Source organism: Ictidomys tridecemlineatus, chromosome 5 (genome assembly GCF_052094955.1).
Source record: "Ictidomys tridecemlineatus isolate mIctTri1 chromosome 5, mIctTri1.hap1, whole genome shotgun sequence".
Classification (NCBI taxonomy): domain Eukaryota; kingdom Metazoa; phylum Chordata; class Mammalia; order Rodentia; family Sciuridae; genus Ictidomys; species Ictidomys tridecemlineatus.
This window is the reverse complement of record NC_135481.1, coordinates 151,400,707-151,415,409: the sequence shown is the minus strand read 5'-3', so window position 1 is coordinate 151,415,409 and position 14,703 is coordinate 151,400,707. Positions and strand designations below refer to the sequence as shown.

General features: G+C 43.0%; 1 protein-coding gene across 7 annotated transcripts in view; it reads left to right on the top strand.

The window, feature by feature from the left end:
- The window catches only part of Otud7a (OTU deubiquitinase 7A), a 324,171-nt gene that overhangs the window by 239,401 nt on the left and 70,067 nt on the right, over positions 1 to 14,703 (top strand). For all 7 annotated transcript variants that reach the window (XM_040276563.2, XM_078051306.1, XM_021722835.3 and 4 more), the window contains one exon: positions 2,775 to 2,993. In XM_040276563.2, the coding sequence (XP_040132497.1) occupies positions 2,775 to 2,993 (219 nt within the window). The remainder of the gene's footprint in view (positions 1 to 2,774; positions 2,994 to 14,703) is intronic.

Below are 14,703 nucleotides of genomic sequence, written 5' to 3'. Positions count from 1 at the left end.
TATGTCTCTCAATGAAAGTCTTGTCCACCTGCTTTAAAATGTACTCAGGATTATTTTAATCAAGTATAGTAAGACACACAGACACAGAAAGGATGGGGGAAGAAGGTTTTCCTCACAATTGCCTGAAAACTGCATTCCATGTGGAGGCACACAGGGTGGGTCAGGAAGCAGGGTGGGGAGGGGAGCATGGGTGAGATCTCTTATTATGTGTTCTGTGGAAAGGCAAGCAGATCTTGGACTGGCTAGTTGCCATCCTTTCAGTGGGCTCTGAGGCATGGGGCCTGTCTTTGATTGTCTGGTACCTGGACCCAAGGGTGATTAAAGCAAAGAAATATTGGGTCCTGGGTCCCCAGAGCCAGACAGAAGACCTGGTTCAAACTCTGAATTACTTGGTTTGCATATGAAACATTCACTCCTTAGAGTCATCCTCTAAGACTTGCTTGGCCTTGGGTGGGGCATCTTAGAAACACACACACACACAAAAAAAAAAAAAAAAACCCAGAAATACAGTCATGTACCTCCCCTGGCCTAAATCATCAATGTTGGAGTTGGCTTTATCAGCAGGTGGAAAATTCTGTACATGCTCTCACTGTGATTTTATTTTTTATCTTCCTGTTTCATGAGGCACAACTGTGAACATGGTAATTTTTATAAAATGTTTTATTCATTTATACCTCTAAAAGAAAAATCACTGGGTTCACGTTTAAAGAATCAGGGCTGAGAGTGTGACTGAGTGCACTTGCCTATCAAGTAGAAGGCACTGGGTTCCATCCCCAGCACTGAAAAATAAAAGTCAGTATGTGAGTATCTGTGGTTACCCATGTGCAGTCGTGGAGGTGATGATAGGGACAGAGAGGTGTCAGAATTAGAAACATATATTTTAATTATATGATCTTCAATTTATCTGTTTTAGTTAAAAAAAATGCTTTTTCTTGAGACTGATTCCAAATATTTGATGTTTAAATTTTCTTAATCACTTTTTACCTCTAATCACAATGTTTGTAAGATCCTAATTGCATCTTATAAATTGATAAATTGTTACCGATTGTTAAATGCAGAAGGAGAATGGTTGCCCCTGGTTAAAAAATTCCCACTGTTTTGCAGCAGCCTTGTGGGCTGACTGGGGAGAAGATGTCCAACCCAAGGCCAACAGATTATGAGTGTGCATGGCCTCTCAATTCTCTAATATCTGAAGTCCATTTCCATTACACCCCAAAGATGGGGCAGTTCCAGGCAGTTTCTTCTTTCTCAAACTCAAAAACAAATTCTATGAAAAATACGTGAGCTCAGCATGGTATGCAAGAGGCAGATCTACTTGGGCTCTCCTTGGCTCCTGCTCTTAAAGATCTGGAACAAGTGAGGAAACAATGGTCATCAACACATGACAGGTCCAAGTGTTCCAGTTTTCTTCTTTTTAAAGGCCTGTGATTATACATCTCTTTTTGCTTTTTCTCAAAATTTAAAACAACTTAGTCCTGTTGTCTCAGAATGAAATTGCGGGCAAATCAAAACCATAAATATATTCTGTGTCTTTGACTTTCCATTCATTTAAGTGGGCAAATACATGAGACTTCTATGAATTAATTTTGAATTTAAAAACTAACACAGGATCAAAAGCCTCTGCCTATGAGTCTGTTGTAGCCAAATTCTACTAATGTCATTTCTCTCTGCTAATCCTATAAATGAGCATGTAGGAAGCTCCTGCTCTGGAGGAAGGTGCAGGCTGGGATTTTCTGTATGTCCATAGTATGTCCACTAGCAGTGCACCTCCAGGGGGCATCCTTACCAGTGAGCAGGCTCATCTGAAATAAAATGGGGGTCCTTATAAATCAAGGGAATATACTTAGGAATTCTCCACAGGGTTTATAAAATAATCAAGTTCAAACACTGGTGATCCTCCTTTCCTGAGGAAAATAAGAGAACTGTTGTTAAAAGTTACAAATACTCACTGTAACAAAGAAAAATTATTTCCCACATCATATGTTTAAGAATTCCTGTTTAAGTTAAATGTAGCCATTAAACACAGGGCTTTAAAAAGTAAATATGCTTTTCTGCATTAAGAGAACAAAGATGCATACTTTTTAGGTGATTCTACACTGCATTACTATTCATTGCTTAGAAAGCCTAGACTAGAACAAGACCAGAGTAGACCATCATATCTGAGAATGCTGTGACAAAAGTATTTACAGATGGAAAAGAAACACAGGTAAAGATTCATGTTTATATCCCAAGGATGTTCATGTGGGAGGTGTTTATCAGAGGAATGTTAGTAAAATAACCTATCTTTAAAAATCTTAGAAACAGGGGAAAAAAGCTTGAGTAGGTCGCTTATTTCTTTAAATACGTAAATGAAAAAAAATAATAATAAGGAGCCACCCTTGTGCCATTCAATGCTAGGAGAGGACAGCTCTGATGAATTAAGTTAAATGTAACTACAGACCCAAAAGCAAGCCTGGTGCCCTGTGACAATTTTAATGTGCACTTGTGCAGTGGAGTTGCAGCTCACCTCTGAGTGCTTCTGTGCCAGGCATGAGGAAGTGACACACTGGGTGGTGGAAATTTTATTCGCACAGCAGAAAGGCCTGCAGGGTAGAAATATGCTTGTGTATATCTGTGTGCCTATGTATAAATGAATGTGCATGGTGTGTGCATACACATGTGTTTGGGTGTCATGTGTGCATGCATGAGGACTTTTGTGTGTTCTCATGTATTTGCATGTACACAGAGCCACACTTATTAGACTTACTCTGGCTGTCTTTCCTTCTTCCCTGCAGAAAAGCGACTTTCCCGGGGGATTTCTCACGCCAGCTCAGCCATTGTCTCCTTGGCCCGGTCACACGTAGCAAATGAATGCAACAATGAACAGTTCCCTCTGGAGATGCCAATCTACACATTCCAGTTGCCAGATCTGAGTGTGTACAGTGAGGACTTCAGGAGCTTCATCGAGCGGGACTTGATAGAGCAGGCAACCATGGTAGCTTTGGAGCAGGCAGGTGAGTTGCTTCTGCCATCAGGCTCACTTTCCTTAGGTTCAGTGACTGAGCGAGCTGGCCTAACCCACTCAGTGAGCAAGAGGGAGATGCATGTTCTGAGGTTCCCAGCAGTGATCCATCAGGACTCTCAGTGCTGGTACCAAACCTTCTGTAAAGACTGAATGTGATCCCACCTGGGGCTGGCAGGATGTAGGGCATATGAGCAGGTTATGCTTTGCTGATATTTTCTGAGTTGTTTCCTTTGTTCCTAAATCCCAGCTACTCCTCCAAGAGAACTCCATGCTTCTCTGCCTTGCTTCTCTCTTTTACCCATGCTGCTCCTCCATGGGTGATGAACAAAAGATAAGAAAGATCCTGAGCTTAAAAGAAAAATAGGAGACTCTTGTCTATTCCCATGTACATGAGCAAGTTGTGTAACCTCTCTGGGCCTCAGCTGTCCGTCTGCAAAGGTGAGAACACAGCTGGCCTGTGAAGCTCTCTGAGTACTCAGTGGCACATGCCTCATGTAGCTGTCAGTCCCTTGCCCTCTCAGCCTTTCTGGCCTCTGGGTTGAGGAAGCAAAGCCTAAGTTCATTCTCCTTCTCCTGAACATTTCCTCCTCACCCTAATATTCCAACAAGGAAGACACTCAGGGAACAACACAAATGTCTCTTCTTTGAAGTCCCTTTGGAAAAAGTAAGTAGTTCAAACCCAATGTCTGCAACAGAAAAAGGTTCTTCCTGAGGCAAAGTTATATACCTATCCACTCTTGATCACTTGCAGTATAAATTATAGCAAAACTACATTCATAACTTTACAAACATAATTTAGAAGACTCTGTGCTCTTCTTCCCAAGCCACACACCTCTGGAAGTGGACATAGAGTTCTCAATCCGTGGGAAGCATTTCTGCTATAGATGGGAAGCATAGCCTTCTCATTCTGATTGGCCTTCAGCCAGTTCTTTCTGTCTGCTGGGGAGTGGCCTCACTTCCAGATCCCTGGCCCTTGAAGATGCACCCCAGTGTGACATTCCAGGCAAACAGGAAAGCAGAGCTGGCTAGAGGAGAGAGTGTTCTGCTGAGGGCTGCAGCCAACAATGCACTCTTAGAGAATGGAGCTTCTTTTATCTCTTGGCCAAAACCCAATGAAAATTGCTAAGCACCTTTGAGTGTTTCAGAAAAAAACCAGTAATGAAGGATCTACAGGTTATACATTGGTGGGAGGACTAGTCAGGACCCTAGTAGGAAAGAAAGATGACCCACAATACCTAATGAGATGAAGGGATTCTGTAAAGGGACTGTTTGCTGAGGAATGGGTAGGGTTTGAGGATACCAGTGAATGACAGTGCCATGCCAGGCAGTAGCCCAGGAGAGGCCATTGCCACCCTTGTGCATATCAGAAAGTCAAGGGGTGAGAGTAGCTGTATGGAGAGAGCTGTGGCTTTGGAGAGAGAGAAAACGATGGAGAAATAAGACTCCAACCATATTCTTCTTCCACCATGCAAGCTCTGACCAGTGCCGTTCACTAGTAGGACAGATGGCAGAGATTTCATTGATGTGGTCCATGCTCACCTTCTGGGAGGAGAATGGCATGCAGAAGGGTAGAGTGTAGATCTTCAGGGCAAATGGGAAACATCCAAAAAGTAATGTGTTGGATGTTTTGACCAGCTTGGAGCTTCTGTGTATTCTTGGTTTTAAGCCATTGCTTGTCAGAATAATACTCATCCATCTGCTGCAAGAGAGAGGTGCAGGATGCACCTACACTGAGAAAGGGATGATGATTCGTGGGACTTTTTTGTGTTGGGCACATTTGCAGTTATATCTCAGTCATAGGACCTGGAGAGCCTCACTAACAGTGTGCTTGATTTTTAGAACAGGGTCTGTCTCCCCAGTCACTGTACTGGAACTCACATTGTGACTGTGGACAAATTATTATCTCAGCTTCTGCACAGCCATCAAAAACACCTCAGTGATTGGCACCCACATCCCTGCTCTGTCTCACCTCCACAGCAATGACTGATCCACAAGCATGAAACAATTCATAGGGGTTGACAGTAATTTGAACCACCTGCTGTGGAAGCTGGCTATTTCATTGATGCTTCCATGTGACTAATTGAGATATGGTATTTTAAACAAGTTTCGCCCTTCATAGAGAAGAAAACAGTTTTATGCATTACTCTCAATTAAATGCAGCAGCAGCTCAGACCTGTATGGAGTTCAACCCCAGAGATTGCTGGTATCAGAGTAATTGCACTAACACACTGCTTCATTTGAAGCTCAGAGTCCTGTTTAAGGTGCATATGTAGAGTCTACTACATTGTCTTTCTCCTTTCAGACATATCATGCTTAACAAAAGCTGGTTCTTCTCTTGGTTGTTTTTCCTGTATTTTTTGGCCATATGCAGCAGCTTCCTACCTTACTGGCAGTTTTACTTTCCCACATTTCAGTTACTCATGATCAAACATGTTCTGAAAATATTAAATGGAAAAATTCCAGAAATGATGAACTTGTAAGCTTAAATAACTTTGATTACAATGTATTGTTACAGTTATTCTATTTTATTATTAGTTATTATCATCAATCTCTTACCTTGCCTAATTTATAAATTAAGCTTTATCACAGGTGTATATGTATAGGAAAACAATCTATGTTGGAATCCAGCACTATTCACTGGGGGTCTTGGAACACATACCCTTGCTGATAAGGGGAGACTACAGTATCATATATTGATTTATATTTTGTCTGATTGGAATTTCAATCATCCAGTCTTGGTAAACACCTCTTTAAAATCCAAACTTACCAAATTAATGTGTTAAATTCTCAAACAGCTCATTGCTTACATTGTATACTGAGAATGGAGAAGAATGGGAGCAGAGATCTAGGCCCCAGCCTGGTCTATGCTAGCAAGAGGCTGAGGAGACACACCACCAGCCCATACCTCAGGAGGCTGTCAAAGGCACATAGAGGAATGAGGTTGAAGGTCAGGGTTCTGCTTCGAAAAGGCAGCCTATGACAAAACATGTCTCCACACTGCCCACATGGGAAACAAGGGAGGTACATGGGCAAATGTCTATGTGTATGTCTCTCTGCAGAGTAAGGCCATCTCTAGGCTGGTAGGAACACAAACCCAGCACACTATCCATCTGACCTGTTTGAACTTTTCTTTTTCTCTACCCTTAAGCAAGGGTCTAGTCTAAGCCCTTGCTTAAGGGTCAAATTCTGGTGGGGATCCCCAGCCCCACAACCCATCTGGCAGCAGTTTCTGCTCCCCTCATACCCATGGGCTGTGTTCCTGGGGCCTCAACTGTCACTGTCCATGGGGAAAACAAAACTCTTCCAAATATCTGTGATCTGAGATTTATACCCAGTACTACTGGGTAGGAGGTATAAATTCTTCTTTCTAGTAGTTTAGTGCTTAAAAGAGTTGTGAATAAACTATTATTTATATGCAGTATTATTTCCTGTTCACATGTAAGATTGAAAAATAGATAGGAAAAAATATTTAGTGAAAAAAGTCCATTTGCTTCAAGTAGAGTTAAACCAGTTGTGGTGGGCAGGAAATAGCTTTTTTTCAAGTGGGGAAACTTCCCCTTCCTTGGCTACATAATAACCCAGGGATTACATGGTCCAAAAACTTGGCAAAATATGGGCTTTGCTCAGTTAGTGTTGCCTGTTCTCCAGCTAGTCCATCCATCCTGGGTACTTGACTCTACTTTCTCAGTATCCTCTTTCCAGTGCTCAGGTGTCTGCCCAGTTCACGGGGACAGGCAGCCCCATCTATCTCTGAGGGCTCCATATCCAGTGGAGTGCCAGCCTTGAATATTCAAAAATCCCACAGATCGGGGAACCAGTCTTCCTTTAAATTACAACCCCAGAGGGCATAGTGACACCCAACCCACGACAGTTCTGGGCACATTAGAAGCAACTGAAAGTGATTGACCTTCAGAGATAGAAAAGAAACCAGTTTTCATTTTTAATGACTAGCCAGCCAGAGCATCCACGGGCCTATCCATTTCTCCATTGGGTGGCCCTGCTGTATTCAAAAGTAAGAAGATTCAGAGACCAGAGGTCTCTAGGTTTAGGAAGTGACATCCATTACCTCATCTGGAAGCTAGCAGCCATGTGTAAGATTGTGGGAGGCACTGCAGTATGTTCATGAGCCAAAGGGCAGAAGCATGTCTGTATAACACAGTAGTCATTGCATAACAGGACATTGTAATATAGATGTCCGAAAACATTTAGGGACACCTAAATCATGGCATTGAATTGTTTCCATGCAAGGATAATGGTACTGGAGGGAATCTGCTAGAGAAGTCCTAAATGTGGAGGTCTGCAGGCCTCAGAGGCATCTCAACCCTGGCTTCAGTCCCAGTCAGCTGGGAGAGCTTGAACAAGTTGCTTGGCTTGCTGGAGCTGCATTCTCTTCCATCCAAAAGTCAGAGATGCATAGCAGCTACCAAACTGAGATAGAGTCCCCCAGTGAACACCTTTGCTATGCTCCCACTGAATGACCTGTTGAGGTCAAGGGCTTCCTCACAAACCAAACAGATACAAATCTTTGCCCTGGAGGAGATGAAATTCCACAGAGAATGAAAGTCCATAAACAAGTAAACTTATAAATATGAAATGAGACAATGCTGGCTGCTGTGAAGAAGTCAAAAAGCAAGGTAAGGAAGCACAAGGTGAAAGGAGGGGGCTAAGCAAACCAGAGGAGGGCAGGGAGTGATGACACCAGCCGGCACATCAACATTCCTGGCATAGGGGGCACAGCATCACAGACTGGGTGTACTTCACAGAAGCAGTGTCAAGTGTGCAGGTGGAGCAAGGGCTGGAAAAGCCAGGAAGGAAGGCAAGGGAACTGGAGCCCAGGCCCAGGGCACCTTCAAGAGTCTTTGGGGTATTACTTTAGGGAGGATATGCCGCTTTCAGAGGGTTTGAGAAGGTGAGTGACACATTTAAATTTACATCTGACAGATTCTAGTTTCTCTATCAAGAATGGATGACCGAGTTACAAAGAGAAGCAGCAGGAAGAATAGGCAGGAGGCAGCTGCTGTAGTCCAGGAGAAAGGAAGTGGGCAGGGCCGTGGGGGAGCAATGGGAATGACAAGAAGTTGGTAGATATCAAAGCAGGACATGTTTTGATGGTAGACCTCCAGGCCTTGATGAGGGATTGGATGGGGCTGTGGCAGACAGAAGAGTCAACGTGACCCCCGGAATGTTGCGCCTACCACGTGGGTAGATAATGTTACTGTGTCGGGTGGGCTGGGGGAGAGGAAGAAGCCAGCACTGTCAGGAATAGCCTGAGATTTTTGTAAAGTTGCTGTCTAGTTGAACTTGTGAATCTGGAGTTACAGAGGTCAGGGATACGGATGCAAATATATATGGTGAAATTATGTAGGGTGGAGTGAGCTCCTTGGAGGACCCTCCCACCATGCCTCTGACACAGCTCTCTGCAATGGTGAGCATTGGTTAGAGGCATTATTCTGGAGCAGGGACAGAAAAAGAGAAGCCATGCTAGGACTCCAGCTGTGGTGCTCCAGTACTAAGGACTTGCAAGCAGCAGGGGCAGCATCCTCTGCAGGAGGAGACAGAGGGGCATCCTGCAGAGGAGACAGAGAACACATGGACTGGGAAACAGAAAAAGCCAGCCAGGGATGACAGGAGCCTGAAGCCTAGGGAAAGTGTTTCAAGTAAGAAGTTGTGCCTGGTACCAAATGTGCCTCTGAGCACAAGGAATTGATGAGTGGATTTGGCTGCTGAGACCCAGGTTTTCAGGGAAACAAAGAACTAGAAGCAACACTATGCTTGTGGGCAGAGAAGGGTCAGGAAGTGTCTTCCCACCCAATAGTTCTCAGGGGCTGCTGCATTCATCTCTTTCTTCCAGTTTCTACTCTGAGTTAGTCAGCTTTGTGTTACTATAACAGAATTCCTGAGATAATCAACTTAATAAGTGAAAGATTTATTTTGGCTTACTGTTTCAGAGGTTTCAGTCTATGGTTGCTTGGCCCTGTTTCTTTGGGCCTGTGGTGACACAATATAATCAGGGTAGGAGGCATGTTGGGGGAGGTCTGTTTACCTCATGGCAGTCAGGAATCAGAGAGAAAGAAAGAGAAGGGGTCCTAGTGATCCCTTCAAAGGCATGCCCCCAGTCACCTAAATTCCACCCACTACATCCCACCTCCTACAGGTCCCATCACCTCCATTAGCATCACAACTGGGGACCAAGACTTCAACACTTGTGCCTTTGAGGGACACTCAAGATCCATACAATTGCATGCCCCCCCCTTCCTTCTGTGTCATGGGGTTTCCATTGGCCTCCCATTTAATGGGACCATTCCTTGCCCCTAAAAATAGTTCCCCATGTTTCCTAACTCCAGATTTGTCTTCTGACAGGTGGTGCTTGGAGCACCCTCCATCCATCATTCACAGCAGAGGCCTCTGGTGGGCAGGCCTGGAGGTGCCATGTTCCTCTGTGGGCCTGGCACATGATAAGCACAAAACTTGCACCAAGTTTCAGAGGTTCAGAGATCAGGGTTCATGTCTTGGCACCATACTGGTTATAGCATGAACCTCATCAGGCCACCATCATAGGGCTTCATATTCTTATCTGTTACCAGGCCATGAGTTAGCCTTTCTTGTAGGGCCACTACAAAAAATAACCAAGTGATGTTTGCACAGTGCTCAAGAAATACCAAATATTGAACAATGGCTGGCTTTAGTAATATTTTATTTGCATAGAGTGATAGGTATTTCTTTTTTAAGAATTTGACCAAAAGGATAAATCATTTTCACCAGCATTATAATTGTCCATTCATTTAGAAAACATTTATTGAACAACTATTGTAGACCAAACACTATTGTTGGTATCAAGAACTACTAAGACAAGAAACACAAGGTTCCTATCCCAAAGGAGCTCCAAAGACACAAGAAAGACAGACTGGGAGCCAAGCATCACAGTCCTAGGGAGGCAACTCTCACAGAAGCACTTACAAGGTGCAGCAATCCCCAGAAAGAGAGGATCGGGTAGTTCTAGGGGGAGGTGTGCACTTCAGTGATATTAAAAGAAATCATAAGGTCACACTTAGGGCAAGAATCCCTCATCTTTCTCATGAAGAATTGTCACATTTTGGGTTTTTTTTTCATAGAAGTGTCTCTGTGGGGATAAGCAAACTGGCATCTTATTTTAAACTGTGTGGTAACCATCTGTTACAATATTCAAGTTAATCGGTCCCATTATCATGTATGAATCGAAGGAATGCTACTCAAAAGTCAGAACAAGTGACTAATAGCTCCTCACCCACGAGACCATCAGCCTCACTTGATGGTGTTGGCTTGTGATTTTTTTTTCTTTGGTTTTGTTACAGGAGCTCAGGTTTTAAGATATTCACAATGCCAACTCCTTTTTTTCATGTTTTTAAGTGATATCATAGGAAGATGTAAATAACCACTCTGTTAAAGCCAGAAATAGGAACTTTGAACTGTGAACCGTCTTTGAACCTTCACAGTGCATTCCGCATATGAAGAATGCCATCCTCTTGGGCATCCCACTCTGGATTTTGGCTGGAAATGCTGGAATACCATGTAGCCATTTTTGATTCTCCTGAAGTTGGGAAGTGCTGGCATTTGACACGATGGGGTTCTCTTCCCAGGGTTATCATGTCCAATGTATAGCCCCAGGAATGCTCTCAGCTGGGTTAGGGTCTTGACTTCTGGAAGCCAGCATAAGTCAATCCACTAAGCCTTGTCATCCACCCATTAGCCTCTCTGGCAGCCTATAGCCTGCCTGTCTGTCCTCTCCTGGTTGTGCAAGTTATCACTAGCCCAGGTCACAATGTTCTTAGCACAGCTCCCAGGAACTGTTCATTTGACTTTGTGGGTTCAGGTGTTTCATCCTGCATAACTCCCCTTAACTTCAAGGACACAGGGAAGCATCCTAGACATCACCTAAACACTCCTGGGATAGGAATGTGAAATGATGAACAGAATTCCATTTAAATGCCCTTTGGCTAAAGGACACAGTACTGCATAACAAATTACCAGACACTTAGCAGCTTAAAACAGCACAAATTTATCATCTCACAGTTTCTGTGAGTTGGCAGTTTGGAATGTTTTAGCCAAGTCTGAGATTCTGCTTAGAGTCCCTCAGGCTGAAATTAAAGTGTCAGCTGGCTGTGTCCTCATCTGGAGTCTTATCTAGGGGAGGATCCACTTCTAAGTTCTCTCAGATTGAAGGTTCCTTGCAGCTGAATGACTGACATCCCATTTTCTTGCTAGCTGTTGGCCACAGATGCTCTTAGCTCCTAGAGTCTGCTCAGAAGGTGTGAAGCAGGTTCACTGTGTGAGATTACTTGCCCTATTCTGGTGAGACAGAGCACTCACATACCTAAGAAGTTACATGGCAGAGGTTTATTACAGCCAGGCACTAAGAGACAACAAAAACCTAAGATTCATGGCAAACCACAAGAGAGCCACCCAAGGCAGAGAGTCTCATCTACATATACCCGCTTGAGGGACCCTGGAAAGCAGCTTGATATCCCAGGGGAAACACATATCACTGGGCTAAGGCATGAAGAACTTGCTCTTCTAGGAGGAAACAACACAGAGCCAAGGCTATTCTGAAAAGGTCCCTCCTTATCTCAGGATGTTGCATATCCAGCATGTTCTGCAGTTATTCTTGAGAATTACACACAAGGAAAGGAGACCAACTGGGGCTATCCAAGGCCACCTGGAGAATTGTCCTGCACTGGGTCCTTGCCATGTAGCTCTCTTCACAACGTGAAAGCTTACTTCCTCAAGGCCAGCCAGAGAATTCCTCTCTTCTCTTCCCACTCTCTCCTCTTCCCTCTACATTCTGTTATGCCAGATTCGTGGGACCCCAATAGACCTCCAGGAGCCAAATCCAATACAATCACACAAGAGTCTTTATTGCAAGCTCAAGCCTGGACTCACAACTGTTCACGATGCAGTGGTCCCAGGGAATGAGTCCCGGTCCTTTGTTCAGTGAGATATTATAGGTTTTGGGGAGAGATACTCTATGCATCACAACATCACACAGCAAATCATTCCATACCACGGGAAAGTCAAACAGCAACACTTAACATTGATTCGCACATTCACTGGTGGGAACAAGTTGGGTAGGGGTGATTGGCTAGTACAAGAGGGGGGTTCCTTTGAACTGATTGGTTTAGGCCACGAGGGGTGTACGTGCTAAACTACATGGTTTCCCAACATGTTGTCAACCACCATAAACTACTGGGGCGGGGGCGGTCATCTGGCATCCCAGGTATTTTCCCTGTCTAATACTGATTGGAGGTTGCTAGGGGGGTTGCTACGGGTCCTCACCTAGCCTGAATCAGGGACACCTGGCGGCTGTCACTGACCTCTCCTGTTATTTACAGACAAACAACTCAGCAGGGTGGGTATGTGCTTAAAAGTGCTCTGTGGGTTTTTCCAAGGACAAGGGTCACGCCCCCTTCCTTGGACAGGCTTTGCTCTGAGATAGAGTCTGGTTTCTCAAAAATGGAGTCACATTAGTTTCTCTTTTTTTTTAACATTTTTTTTAGTTGTAAATGGACAATACCTTTATTTTCTTTTGATTTTTTAAAAATTTATTTTAATTAGTTATACATGATAGTAGAATGCACTTATGTACTTTGATATACATAGATGGAATATAATTTCTCATTTTTCTGAGTGTACATGTTGTAGATCGTATTGGTCATGCAGTCACATATATACATAAAGTAATAATGTCTGTTTCATTCTACTATGTTCCCACATCCCCTCTCCTCCCCTCCCATCACTTCCCTCTACCTAATCTAAGGTAACGCTATTTTTCTCTAGTGCCCCTCATCTTATTGTGAATTAGTATTTGCATATTAGAGAAAACATTCGGCCTTTGTTTTTTTGGGACTGTCTTATTTCGATTAGCTTGATATTCTCCAACTCCATCCATTTACTGGTAAATGCCATAATTTCACTCTTCTTTAAAGCTGAGTAATATTCCATTGAGTATATATACCTCATTTTCTTTATCCATTCATTTGTTGAAGGGCATCTGGATTGGCTCCATAATTTAGCTATTGTGAATTGAGCTGCTATAAACATTGACGTGGCTGCATTACTGTAATGTGCTGATTTTAAGTCCTTTAGGAATAAACCAAGGAGTGAGATAACTGGGTCAAATGGTGGTTCCATTCCAAGTTTTCTGAGGAATCTCCATACTGCTTTTCAGAGTGGTTGCACCAATTTGAAGTCTCACCAGCAATATATGAGTGTGCCTTTTCCCCTTATTTATTGTTGTTCGTATTCTTGATAGCTGCCATTCTTGGAGTAAGATGAAATCTTAGAGTAGTTTTGATTTGCATTGCTGAGATAGTGAACACTTTTTCATATATTTGTTGATCGATTGTATTTCTTCTTCTGTGAAGTGTTTGTCCAGTTCTTTAGCCAATTTATTGATTGGGTTATTTGTTTTTTTGGTGTTAAGTTTTTTCAATTCTTTTTTTTTAATTCTTTTTATTGGTTGTTCAAAACATTACAAAGCTCTTGACATATCATATTTCATATGATTCAAGTGGGTTATGAACTCCCATTTTTACCCCAAATACAGATTGCAGAATCACATCGGTTACACATCCACATTTTTACATAATGCCATATAAGTAACTGTTGTATTCTGCTACCTTTCCTATCCTCTACTATCTCCCCTCCCCTCCCATCTTCTCTCTCTACCCCATTTACTGTAATTCATTTCTCTCCTTGTTTTTTTTCCCATTCCCCTCACAACCTCTTATATGTAATTTTGTATAACAATGAGGGTCTCCTTCCATTTCCATGCAATTTCCCTTTTCTCTCCCTTTCCCTTTCCCTCCCACCTCATGTCTCTGTTTAATGTTAATCTTTTCCTCCAGCTCTTCCATTCTACCCTTTACCCAAATCACTCTGACTGCTAAACTCTCTTTTAAAGAGCTCTCCCAGTTAGGTCCAGCCAACCAGAAATAATTTGCCCTTTGATTAACTCTGAGTCAGCTACTTAAATCCACAAAATACCTTCACTTCACCCTGTATTGTAACCTAATCATGAGGGAAATATTCCATCATAGGAGCAGGTCTCATCCACACTCAAGGGGAGGGAATTATGCAGGGGTGGACCCCAGGAGGTTGGAATCTTGGGATCACCTTGGAAATATCTGCTGCAGATATAGCAGTATTATTTACAGGATGACAATTCTGTTATGCTAGAAGATACACAATGAGAGACTAAATCATGTTGGATATATGGTAACCAAGGAAATCTTCCCAATTTCCTAATGTGCCACTTCTAACCATTGCACCTGAATTTGTGTATTATAATATGCTGTGGTTAGAGGCAGAGCATGCATCTGCTGAATTCTACTCTTAATGATTTCAAATTTCAAACAGCAGGTCTCTTAGAGCTCTAAGGAAACTACTTTTACTGGGCTCTCTTGACAATCAGAGCCATGGATATGGTCATCTTGGGTGGGGTGAAACAGGCACTATGATAACTGTATTATAGACAGTTATACAGTGTAACTGTATAATGTATTGAGGGCCCACCATATCTCAAGTGAATTAATTGTGCCATTAATTACTTTCAAATCTCACATTATCTGCATGTGATTACTGATATGAAAAAAAAAATAGAGTCCCAGAGAAGAAAAACAGTCCATCCCTGCCTCCCCAGTCTGTAAAATGGCAGAGGCAGGTCA